The sequence below is a fragment of the Gossypium hirsutum genome, chromosome A06 (genome assembly GCF_007990345.1).
Source record: "Gossypium hirsutum isolate 1008001.06 chromosome A06, Gossypium_hirsutum_v2.1, whole genome shotgun sequence".
Classification (NCBI taxonomy): domain Eukaryota; kingdom Viridiplantae; phylum Streptophyta; class Magnoliopsida; order Malvales; family Malvaceae; genus Gossypium; species Gossypium hirsutum.
This window is the reverse complement of record NC_053429.1, coordinates 3,381,717-3,394,366: the sequence shown is the minus strand read 5'-3', so window position 1 is coordinate 3,394,366 and position 12,650 is coordinate 3,381,717. Positions and strand designations below refer to the sequence as shown.

Here is a 12,650-nt window from a genome sequence, read left to right as displayed (position 1 = left end):
TATTATTTTGTCTTTTAATTAATTTGGGAGTGAATTATTATTATTATTATTATTATTTATTCACTTCATAATTATAATGCTATCATTTAAAAGAATGATTGGGATAGGACTGTAATGATGACTGAATCATTTTCTTATCATTCTTTCTCTTTTGTTTAATGTTATTATTTTACTTTTTTCAACTTCGAATAATAATGATGATATAACCTATAATTGAAGTTACCTAATATCTAGATTCATATATTATACAACAATATTTGGTATAATGAGTTTTTTTTTAACAATATTATTATAAATCTTGATTATAGTTTCATAAATAAGAGGATAATACGCTTCAGTACAATTAAATCAATGTCCTTCTATATTGGTAATAATGTTTATATTAATCGAGTTAAGACTCAATTAGTTGGTATAATGAGTTTTTAAACTCTACACAGGGTTAACAAATGACAAATGTCTTATAAAAGTATAGTAAAATATTTTAATAAAAAGGATACATGTCTATTTTTTAAAACTATTTGTAGAATAAAAATAATGCGTACGAAATATTAACATTTATATTATTAGATTTGTTAATTTTAAATGAAAAAAAAGTTATAAATAAAACTATATATATCATTTGAAGCTAAATTCCATGAAAACAATAATGTTTTTTTTTATAAAAATACTATTTTCATCATATTATTAACATAAACAAATTACCGCCACACATATATATCATTAATAAGTAATTTTTGGCATTCGATCTCATGATGTCGGTATAGGATTAACACCTTTGGTCCATGGATCAAACATCGAAGTTGTTATGTTTAAAATTTTAATACATATACAAATATGATGACTCAAATGATAAACATCAGTTCCATATCTTTTAAGTAAGTTCTTAATTTAAGTCTTGTGGAGGAAGAAAACATTAAAAGAAAAAGAAAACTTTACTTCATTTAAAAATCTAATTTGGGTTTTTTTTACATAAATAATATAAAAAGTAATAATTACGAAAATGAGGTCAGCTATAGATTATTTATAAGAATGATATGTTTTGAACAACAAAACTCGGTCACTGTATATTATCAGCTGACACCGAGTTCAATAGCACAACCATCATAAGTAAATCATTTCAGTTGAAAAGAAAATTACTTTTTAAGTGATGTCACCAATTAGGGTGGTGACATCAAAATTTTTAACCGTGTTAATTTTATGAACATAAAATGCTGAGCAAATATTCAGGAAATATGACTGAACATACTGATGCAACCTGACATATTGGTAACACCAATTTAAATTTTAAAAAAAAAACATAACATGTCTGTAGGGGTTAGTTATCGTGATCGACTAGTTACATTGACTATAGAGATACCGCCTAACATGGTGGCGATGCTGCTCTTCGCTGGTCGGCCATGGGTCTTGACCAAATAGTTTTTTTGTCTTCTTTCTTATAAATTAACACAATGGTCCCCTACTCCCCACTCTGCAAACGGTAAAAAAGAATTGATATTTGAGTTTTGGGTGCAGCTTGCAAAGATAGGTTAGTGCTTATCTTTGTAAAAAATTTTATTTGTAATTTTACGTTTTAATCACTCAACTTCAAAAAATTATAAAATAGTCACTAAATTATTTAAAAGTTTTTATTTAAGTCATTATGATATTTAAAATTGTTGTTGTGTGGCTTTCTCTATTCGCACTACCTATACCAATTAAAAGCTCTTCTTCCTCTCTCTTTTATAGTTTAATTTTTTTTTTCACCAAACAATTTTAAAGGTCACGAATTTGTGAATCAAAATCCAAATAGCTTTCTTCTTCGATCTTCAACACTGACCATTATATTAACTTGGATCTAAGGTATATTATTTTACTCATCAATTGGTACTAATCCGCCCTACCGATCGTTGAATTGTCTCTTGGAGCTAACTAGCTTAACTTAAAAAAAAAAAACTTAATAGCTTAGTGAAATAAAAACTTTCAATAGTTCAATGACTTAAATTAAGACTTTTGAATAGTTTAATTTACAACCTTTTAAAATTGAGTGACCAAAACTTAAATTTACTGATAGTTTAGTGACTTTGGGTGGAATTTACCCAAACAAAAACTAATCCTTCATTAAAACATTTACCTGAACCTGTAGAAGAAAAGGTGGGATTGGAAATGGGGAGTGACAGTAAATCAAAGCGTCCAATCGTTGAAAACCTCTCAACGTGGGGTTTTGTGACCTTTTGATTCATTGTGGCATTTAGGCAAACAGCTGGAGTGCTACTTTAAGCTCCCGTAGTTAATATTGTTTGTTTACAGCTTCTCACTGTCACACAGTGATTGATCAGTAACTTCAACAGCTACCTACTACTCTGTGTCAGTCTGCTTCACTGTGCTGCTCACTGCAATGGATTGGGGCCCCTAAAAACAACGTATCATAACATCACAACCAACGGTGGCGATTTCATCTCCCAACCAAACATCACTCACAGCTGATCCCCTCCTCGTTTGGTTAGCAGAACCAAGTACTTGAAATCGGATTTTACAAGTCAGCCACACGTTCTTCTTGTTATTGTTATAACTTGTAAACGTACATTTGGATTCTTCAATTATTTTAAGGGAAAATTGCACCAAATGTAATTAAATTATTAATAAGATTTTATCATTTAATTTTAAAAAGTTAATAAAATAGTTACTGTATTATTTAAAATTTTTTATTTAAATTAATAAACTATTCGAAAGGTTTAATTTTATTTAAGTTATCGGATTGTTAAGTTTTTTTAAAAATTTAGCTAGCAAACTTGTAAACATGATGATAACATTATCAATATTACAGGTGTCAAAGACCCAATAAGCAAACAAAAATGTTGAATATGCGACTTTTTCCTCTTGTACCAAAAAAAATGGAAGGGGTTCGCTAAATTATAATTGGAAGATTATATTTTTTAAAAACTTATAATTAAAAACTTTTGAAATATAATTTTTAAAATTTCAAGTTTTTACCCCACATTTCAAACATTAATGCTATATTATAGTTAATTTTAAAATCACAATTTTTTTAACTTAATTTTTTTTAAATTTCAGCTCGTTTGTTAATTATATGGTTGGAGATTCGATTTTTGCTCATGAAATGAAATATAATTTGTGATCAGCATTTTACTTATTTAGAGTATTTTTATTGTAAATAAATTAATCACCATTATCAATGATAATACCCTAATTTCAACTATAACGAAAAACTATCTTTTTAGTGTGCTTAGCTTTGAATGAAAGGTCCCTTAAATAGGGAACTAAATGTTCAGTTAATAGGATTTAACTCCAATTTCAAATGTTAACAAGTTATTAAGGTTAAAGTACTTTAAGGTCACTAAACTAGAAGTTATTTTACATTTTGGTCACTCAACTTTCAAAAGTAATAAAATAATCATTGAACTATTCAAAAGTTTTTATTTAAACTATTGGGTTATTAAAACTTTTTTTATTCTCTTCTTCAGTTGAGTTTTTTTTCATGAAATAAATTTGAACATTATGAATCTACAAACCAAAATCCAAATAACTTTCTTCTCCAATCTCCCGCAATTGGCCGTCAGATCGACTTAGATCTAAGGTCCGTTCTTCTACTCGTTAATGAGTACTGATCTATTATACCAATCGTTAAATTGTCATTTAAAGTTCGTTAAACAAATTAAAAAAAAACCTTACTAATAGTTTAATAATATTTAGTGTAGTTTATCCGATTACTAATCACAATTGGACAGTTTTGGAAGTCTCTCTCAACTGCCGCGATTAGTGTATAATAATTGCCAACTAATAACAAAAGAATCTGATTCTTCTTATATCCTCAGAAAACGACATCGTGGGACCCCAAATTGCAGTCCTTAAATAACACAAGCAAGAAAAAGGGCAACCGGTGGTTACAAAAGACATGCACGTCTTCTCCTTTTTCAATTAGTTTGGTCCTTCGATTCCAAATTACATCTTCTTTGTCCTTCTTATAATATCCTTTCATGTCGAAATGACAAAACCAAAAATTGGTCCTAATTTTAATGCACTTTTATCAAACATTATTCACCAATAATGCTGCCATGTTGGCTGATAGTGGCGGATCTTAGGATTAATTTTTTAAGGATTAATTAAAATTTTTCACAAATTTCAAGCAAAAACAAATTTGAAATTTTCTAAAATGATCATTACAATCTACCCGTTGGCTGATAAAGCTTTGTAAAAACAAAAGGGTACAACTGTTGTAACTATAAGTTGTGGTGTGGTGGTTGCTCACCCCATCCTTTAAGTATGTGGTTGGGGATTTGATCCCATCATGAAAATAAAGTATATTTCATGACTAACCATTTATCTCTTAAAAAAAACAAGCGACTTGATAAAATTAATCACTATTTTCGGTGCTGAATGCTTAATTCTGATAAAAAAGAAGAAGGTGCAACTGTTGATGAGAAAGTGTATGGGTCCAAAATCTTGTGGGTATTAATAGCTTTAGGGAGCCCAAAAGGACCCTCAGTGTTGTTGTCTCAATGTAGAGTGGGGTTTGCCTTTGAATTTTGGAGTCATACTGTTCTTAAAATGTGGTTCGTTATGGCTAACATCAGACATCATAGCAAACAAGGGATACACACACCTCTAGTTTGATTTTTGTGTGGTCTTGGCTTTCAATATTGTGAGAGAAAGAAGTTTGGAGGAAGGGGCTTGAGAGTTATAGCCATGATTATAAAACTTGGAATCGTATATTAGAATAGTTGATAATGATTCAATTGTATAAGGGTTTTTTTTGGAATGTACAATTAAAGGGATAATATTCACGCACTCACATTAGAGACATACTCACATACACACACTATATTCGAAGGGAACTGTCTAAATAAAGGCCTACCATTACTCCCTTAGAGGAGCAAACCTAGATGAGTTTTATGGGTGAACAATTCGTAACCACTAAACTAATCATGAGAGTTCAAATATATAAGTTGAATTAAAAAAAGTAAAATCAATAAAAAAAAGTCAAAAGAATTAGAGGATGATTCAAAATAATGCGATTATGGCTCATAAAATTTTTCACTACTTGCGAAGCTCAAAAAATGACACTAATAAAGGTTGTGTTTTAAACTTGATATGAGCAAAATTTGAGTGACAATTTTTTGTCGAACATGATAACTAAAAGGGGTTTTGGAAATAGGTGGGTTAATTTAATGGTACATTATGTTTTCTCTGTCTCTTATTGTGTTCTATTCAATGATAATCTAATTGAAATTTTTTACTTTGAGAGAGGTTTGAGGCAGGTTGACCCCTTGTCACCTTATTTTTTTCCTTTTCTTGAGTGCAAGAGGATGGAAAATTCATAGGCGTTAGGGTGAGCCAAAATGGCCCCAGGATGAAACACCTTTTATTTGATGATGATAGCTTGTTATTCATTCATATTAAGAAGGGGAGGCTAAGACTATAAAGGAGCTTTGGGCAAAACATTAATTTGAACAAATATATGTTACTTTAACCCTAATACTAGGGTGGAGTCTCGAGCTTTGTTGAGTGACATCCATAATGTTTGGGTGGTGGAGGAGCTTGATATGTACATGGGTTTACCCTTGGTGGTAGGGAATGAGATTTTCATTAAATCTTTCCTTCAAGCCATAGGCAGAGCTACATTGGTCATAGGGGTCAATTGATCCTACAAAGAGAAAGAGAAAGAAATTTATTTATAATTTTTTTAATATATATATAATAACGGGTGAATTGATCCCACAAAAATTTGAAATTATTCTTTTCAATATTTTTAGATAGGTCCTCCTTAATTGGTAACAACTCTTTTATTTTTTTCAAGCTTTATTTATTAATGTCTAGAAAATTAAGATTGTGGTTTTTCTTCTCGTAGATTAAGATTTTTATATAATATTTAGTTTTTTTTAATTAATTGAACGATTTTGGATATTGGTTTTGTATGAGATTCCTTAACATCTTGACTGGGTAATAAGTTTTTTGAGTTTAATAATAACACAAACCTTTGAAGAAATTGAGATTGATTGTATTTATAATCTTAAATTTCTTGAATATTGATTAGAAATTTACAGTATGTTTGGTTGGCTGTAATGCTAAACCATTACAGCCTTATTCAGTGGGCCCGACCTTATTACATTGTTTGGTTGGCTGAATTGGCTATTAGAGCCGTATGCATTACAGCCTTATTCAAGAAAAATCACCGTTTACAATTCCTGCCTCCCCTCGCCGAATACCAATTCAGCATTAAAAGTTTTCATCTTTACCCTTCTCATTTCTTTTTCATCTGAGCATTTTCTTTTTTTTTTTCACCTCTGATTCCCATTTCCTTCCAACAGTCCTCGTAGCCTCCACAAATTCATCCTCAAGCTCAACAGTTTCAATTTCCTCTTAGTTTTCTCGAGAAAATCCGACTTCGGTGTGAGAGGAAAGGGCTATCGATCCAACACCCAGATGTTAAATTGGTGCTGAATCGAGTGAAGCAGTTCGCTGACAAGGTAAGATTTTGACCTTCTTCAATCGAAATTAAGACCCCCCTTTTCGTTAACTATCCCAGATCCCCAAGAATACTGTTTTAATCGAACCCTATTAAGCACTTACATGCTATTGTCATTGATAGGTATAAGATGTTTTTAAGATTACTTGTTGGAATTGTTAATAAATTGTATAGAAAGCTTGTTGATTCGGTAAAGGAACAATTAATTTGGGTTAAAGAAATGGTTGATGTTTCTGCTACAGGAATTGATAGTTTGTTAGTGTGTTTAATGAGGCAAATTGTTGGTGGTGATTTTAGTGATGGGAATCTTTGGTTATGTTTGGAAAAAGGTCGCATTGGACTCTCTACTTTCTGCCCATGCTATGCAAACACACGCAACTGCACTCTGTTTTGGACAGTACTCATGACATGGCAAAAAAAACGCTAAAATCTTTGCAATTTTCATAATTTTTAAGGTTTCCAGATCCTGTATATGGGGTTCTAAAGTTTACTAAGATGGCATTAGACCACATACTAATTTTGTTTCTTGACATTGTTTAATGTAAGATCCTATATATCAAGATTGATACTTGTCCAGAATATTTATCTGTTAATACATACTTCATCCGGCTAAATTATGCATTTGAGTAAAAATTGTATAATTTATCCGGATGAAGTATGTATTAACAGAAAACTATATAATTTATCCGGTTGAAGTATGTATTAACAGAAACCTATATAATTTATCCGGATGAAGTATGTATTAACAGATATACTTAAGATCTAGTTGACACTTAAAATCTAGTTGGATTGTCACGTAGGATTACCATTAGGGAGATAATAATAACATAAATGACTAAAATGTAACATTTCAAATATAAGTGACTAAAATATAACCCGAGGCAAACAAAAGTGACTATTTTTGTAGTTTACCCATAAATAAAACATTGCAATATATGTAAAAACAATTTAAAATATAAATTTATTAATATATATATATAATAAACTCAAATAAACAACGAAAAGATAATAAATTCTTAAATATATATTTGTTTAATTTAAAACAGCTTTTATAAAATATTTTCAGGAAATCTACCAAATAACGGAAAATATTTTACATAGATTCATCCAAACACCAGAAAAGTAAATCATTTCTACAAAAAGTAAATCATTTTCCAGAAATTATTTTCCGGAAAATATTGTATTAGCAAACAAACGTAGCCTAAATATGTATTGCAGTTTAAAAATAATAAAGTAGATTATATATTTTTTTATAGTATTATATATTTTGATTTTTAATTCATATAATAATAATTATATAATGAATGTTATTAAATTATATATTTTTATTAAATTATATTTAATAATAATTATGTTAAAATATGGTTAAACTATTTATTATTTTTATTAAATTATTTTCAATAGTAATCTTATTAAAATTTAATAACAATGACAATAATCATCTACCTTAACAAAAATTCTGCTAAGGGTATTCTGGTTATTTTAGTTTTTTTCCTTATGCTATTACATCATCATTCCATTCAACCAAACATAAGAATACTATTACAGTTCTATTCTATTCCATTCAACCAAACAGTTGAATTACTTATTACAGCTCTATTCCATTACAGCTCTATTCCATTACAGCCCTATTCCATTACAGTGAACCAAACGTACTGTTAGTATTTTTATTTATAAATTGTTATTACTAGTATGATTTGTGTGAGTCTTGGGTTTGAAAATTGACTTATTGCATACCCATAACACTAAAAAGCATTTACTTGATTTTTTTTTGTGAAAAAAATTACTAGTTTGTTGATTTTGTGAAAATTTTAATGTTTGAGGAATAGATTTATTTGTTTCTAAATGTTTAATAAGAATGGAAAAATATTTTAAATGAAAGTCTACTAGTGAAGTAGAAGAAATACAAATCAATATAAAGAAAAGGGTTAAAAAAGTTTAAGTTTAGCCTTTAAAACCTTCCAGCTTATCTAAATTTCAGAGCGAGATTACAAATTATCATCAAAATGATAGAAATAGTATAAGAATGGCATGTTTGCAGAAGTACCTTGTTAACTTCGCAATCACAACTTTCACCAAAAAATTGAGGGACTATTGGATTGAAAATTTCCAACTTCTTACTGAAGGCTATGTAATAGTCTTATATCTAACCATATTATACATTGTTTTATCAAGAATTATGTACATTAGTTTATATGACTTTTATAAATGTTTTTATTTTTTAAAATTTGACCCCACATTTCAAAATTTCAAACTTTGCGCTATTCTTTTTTGCATTGAGTACTTTCTTATTACTTAAATATGTCACCAATAATGATATTGTTCAGGTTATTTGCAGGTATTGGTAGGCTCAATGTGGCACGGATAAAGTGTAGGTTATGTTGGCTTCGAACACTATCAGACAACCGAAATGAATGGAGGGCCTAGGCTCTCGAAATGTTAGACTTTTCAAGATAGCACTCTTCGGCAAGCAAATTTGGTGCCTCTTGCACAAAAAGGATACCTTGTGCTTTAGAGTGTTGTCAACCAAATACTTTCCATCAAGTGACATCTTTCTTTGCAAATAAGTTGATAAACCTTTTTTTTTTTTTTTGGTTTGTAAAATGATTTATGACTACACTGGATTCATTTATGTCTAGGCTTTTTTTGGCACATTGGATACAAAAACAAAGCTTGGACTTGATTTGAGGGGAGTGAAGGGTCTTGATGGGAAGGATCTTGTGCATAATGATATTCTTTCCCTTCATTCCATGGTCTCAAATCTATTAGTAGAGGATAGGCCTAGATGGAATGAGGATCATATTTGGCTATTCTTTCGTGCGATAATACTCATGGTGACATCTTGGTTTGGGGACATGCCTCTACAGATGTTTATTCAACAAGATTTGATTATAATTGGCTCTTTCTTAACTCGATGAGATTTGGCCCTTAGAGAGTTTTTTTGTAACTTTGGAAATTAAAGATCTTTCCTAATATTAAATTATTCGGTTGGAGGTTGAGCCATGAGATTATTATTGGTCAATGACCTTTAGTTTAAGAGATGTGGTGATTTGATAGAGTACTTAGTGCACGTTGTCTGCGATTATCCTTTTCTCAAAAAGGTATTGATTTTGAGTGGTATTGATGATAACTTATTAAGTGCTGTTTTTTTTTGCAGGGAGAATTGACTGGAGTTTGCAATGAGGAAATTTGATAAGGATGCCCTTACTAGCCTTTTGATGGTTCTTTGATAGTTATAGGAGGCAAGAAACTTGGAGATTGTGCAAGCAAATACTACGATTTCTCAGGATGCTTTCATTTGTGCTCAAGCACTCAATAAGGACTTCAGGTTCATTATCGTCTTTGTACGCCGTTGGTACCTAGGATATTGAAGATCGACAGATGGGAGGCTCCACATAGTGAACACCTTATGATCAATGTTGACACGGCTTAGAAGGCTAGGGAGCGTGCAATGTCCTGTGATGTGGTGATTCGTGATTCGGAAGGTATGGTGCATGCTAGTTGCGCATGCAAGGTTAAGGGTGCCCCTGATGCTTTGGCGACTGAGGCAATGGCCATTGTTGAAATCCTTGGGATGGCCCGAGATTTCGGACTTCCGCTGTATCATTGTTAAGTTAAACTGTTTAGTTACCATTAACAGACTTAATAGCAATAGTTTGGATTTATCTATTTATGGCCGAATCATTGAAGAGCACTGTATTTTACATAATTGGTTTGCTTATATTTCTTTTTGTTATGCCTATCCATCAACCAATGGTGTTGCGCATTGTTTAGCCCATTAGTCCTGTAGAGCCTTTGCTTCCAAAAAAATGGAAATCCACTTAGAGAAATTAAAAAAAAAAAACACTCTACTAAAGACTATCATATACTAACCCTAACTTTAACCATTTAATGGGAAAAAAAGACTTAAAACACAAACCATGACCATGACTTCACATACAATCTTTCACAAAAGCATTCAAAAAAATAATATCAGATCATATGTGCATTTAAAAGTACAAAGTCAAGAAGTTCGACAGATAATGTGACACTTTAACAAAAAAAACACTGTAAAATTGTATAAGCATTTATTTTTGAAACTCAAGGTACACCTTAAACGTTTCAACAACAGAAATGCTAAGACTCATTCGAAGTGGTCGCATCATCCTTATGCTTGATCATACCAGAATCCACAAGAATGGGAATCTCTGCAGCAAGCCATGGAGCAAGTCCCAAACAAAGTGCATGCGCTATACCGAACCGAGGACTGCACAACAAGATCATCAAATTCAGAAAAGAAGAAACTACTGAGCAAAGATTACAGCATAAACAATATGAATAAGTGCAAAAGGGTTATAACAAAGATTAAGAAACCAGATTCGTGAACATCCATTACTTGTTCAATACAAGCCACCTCTTAATGATTTAAAGGAGTATAATGATGAAACATACTGACCCTTTAAACTAGACTACACTGGAAAAAGCAGCCTTCCAACATCGATGCTGCATAATACAAACACATTCAAATCTCATTTTTTTACGGCTCTTTGCTCTATTTGACTTGCTCAGAATTGCTCTCTATATCTTCCTTTATATGACTCCAGATTATATTTCCTCTAATTTTCAATCTGACTGAACCTTAGTTTTTCTGCTAATGACAGCTTTAGGAAGAACACAGGTAAAAGTACCATGGAGGCCCCTGTACTAGGAGTCAGATTGCATTTTGCCCCCTCTACTAAACAAAATGGGTAAATTAGTCTCTATATGTTAGATCAAAGAGCAAATTGATGCTTCCTGTTAAAAATTTCATTCATTTGTATTGTTAAAACTGACTTGGCTGACAAAATAACCAGATAGTGCCATGTAGCATTTCACATGTGCCTCATGCTGAGGTAAAGTAACCAGTTTTTAACAGTAGAAATAGATGGAATTTTAACAGAAAGACCAATATGCTCTTTGACCTAATGTACAAGGACAAATTTGCCTATTTTTTGAGTAGAAGTGGCAAAATGTAATCTAACTTCTAGTACAAGAGCCTCCATGGTACTTTTACTGAAGAACACAACATTGAAGATTATTTGCTTGTATTGGACAATCATTGAACATGCAAAATAATCTGTTCAACTACGAACTCGAAATAGGGGATACTTTACATGGACAATTGGTGCACTTTAACATGGAATTTTCCAACAATGATTATGAACACAGCCAATATGTAATCCCCCTCTACTTGATCAAAGGTTATATTATGCCCCCAATTTAGATTTTGGATGCCAAATCCAATCAACGAATTAAATTCAACGAATTAAAACCCAAAAAAACCCCTAAAATTCAACATACCAATTTTTTGCCCAAAGTGGCTTGAAATGTACGGTCAAACAAATCTTCCCTCCTCTATACATCTGCCATAAAAAAAACAACCAACAATTAATAATCACATCAAAACAAATAACAAAGAAGCAAAAATTTTAAAAATTTCACCTTCTGAGTCTTGCCATCGAGTTCGGGCAACTCAAGCTCCGGGGCAGTGGCGGGATAAGTAACGGGGATATCAAACTGGAGATCAAACTCGTACTTAAGGAGATTATGGACGTACCAACACTTGCCTGTCCAACGGGTACCCTCGGGATTGGCTGCCGATATACGGAACCAATCGTTATCGTTGGACTTGTTCATCTGGGTGTAGGCTATTAGAGCTCTGTATTCCTCTTTAAGCCTCTGAGTCCATGCCGTTCCGTCTCTGGGGCCCGCCTTCGTCGTCAATAGCGGGATCTGGGTCAGCGTCGACTTCGTATTCGGGTCCCAGCCTTCCATTTTTCGGGTTTACCCTCTTTCGCTAACCCTAACCCTAGATTTTATTCTTGATTGAAGATGAAAAATTGAACCATCAGCTCCTGTTTCAGTTTGTAAGTATCCGTTAAAAAAGTTCCATTATTTTCTCGTGTGTTATTATACCGACTCGATGAGGTTATAATTGGAAATTCAGTCTTTAGCATGCAAAAATAAAATAGGTTAAACCACCTCGTTAGTCACTGAACTTTTCATGTATTCCTATTTTGGTTATTGAAGTTAGGGATAAGCATTTGGTAGAGTCAAAATTTCGAGTTAGTCGTGTTGATGAATCATATTTTAGCATCTGAATTCAATTTAAATTTTTTAATTGAATTGAACCGAGTCGAGCTAACGAATCCTATTATTTATACTTATT

At 31.6% G+C, this 12,650-nt stretch overlaps 1 protein-coding gene and 1 long non-coding RNA gene across 2 annotated transcripts; one reads left to right on the top strand and one right to left on the bottom strand.

The window, feature by feature from the left end:
* The first annotated feature begins 5,895 nt into the window (after nucleotides 1-5,895).
* LOC107941331 (uncharacterized) lies at nucleotides 5,896-10,172 on the top strand. Its single transcript, XR_005928253.1, has 2 exons — nucleotides 5,896-6,464; nucleotides 8,802-10,172. It is a non-coding gene; the product is annotated as an uncharacterized lncRNA (long non-coding RNA).
* A 248-nt stretch (nucleotides 10,173-10,420) lies between these two features.
* Nucleotides 10,421-12,398, bottom strand: LOC107941330 (ubiquitin-fold modifier-conjugating enzyme 1). Its single transcript, XM_016874887.2, has 3 exons — nucleotides 11,924-12,398; nucleotides 11,783-11,844; nucleotides 10,421-10,709 (listed from the first exon to the last, which is right to left on the bottom strand). Exons 1-3 carry the CDS (start codon nucleotides 12,254-12,256, stop codon nucleotides 10,580-10,582), a joined length of 525 nt encoding a protein of 174 aa, XP_016730376.1. The 5' UTR covers nucleotides 12,257-12,398; the 3' UTR covers nucleotides 10,421-10,579.
* Nucleotides 12,399-12,650: the final 252 nt, after the last annotated feature.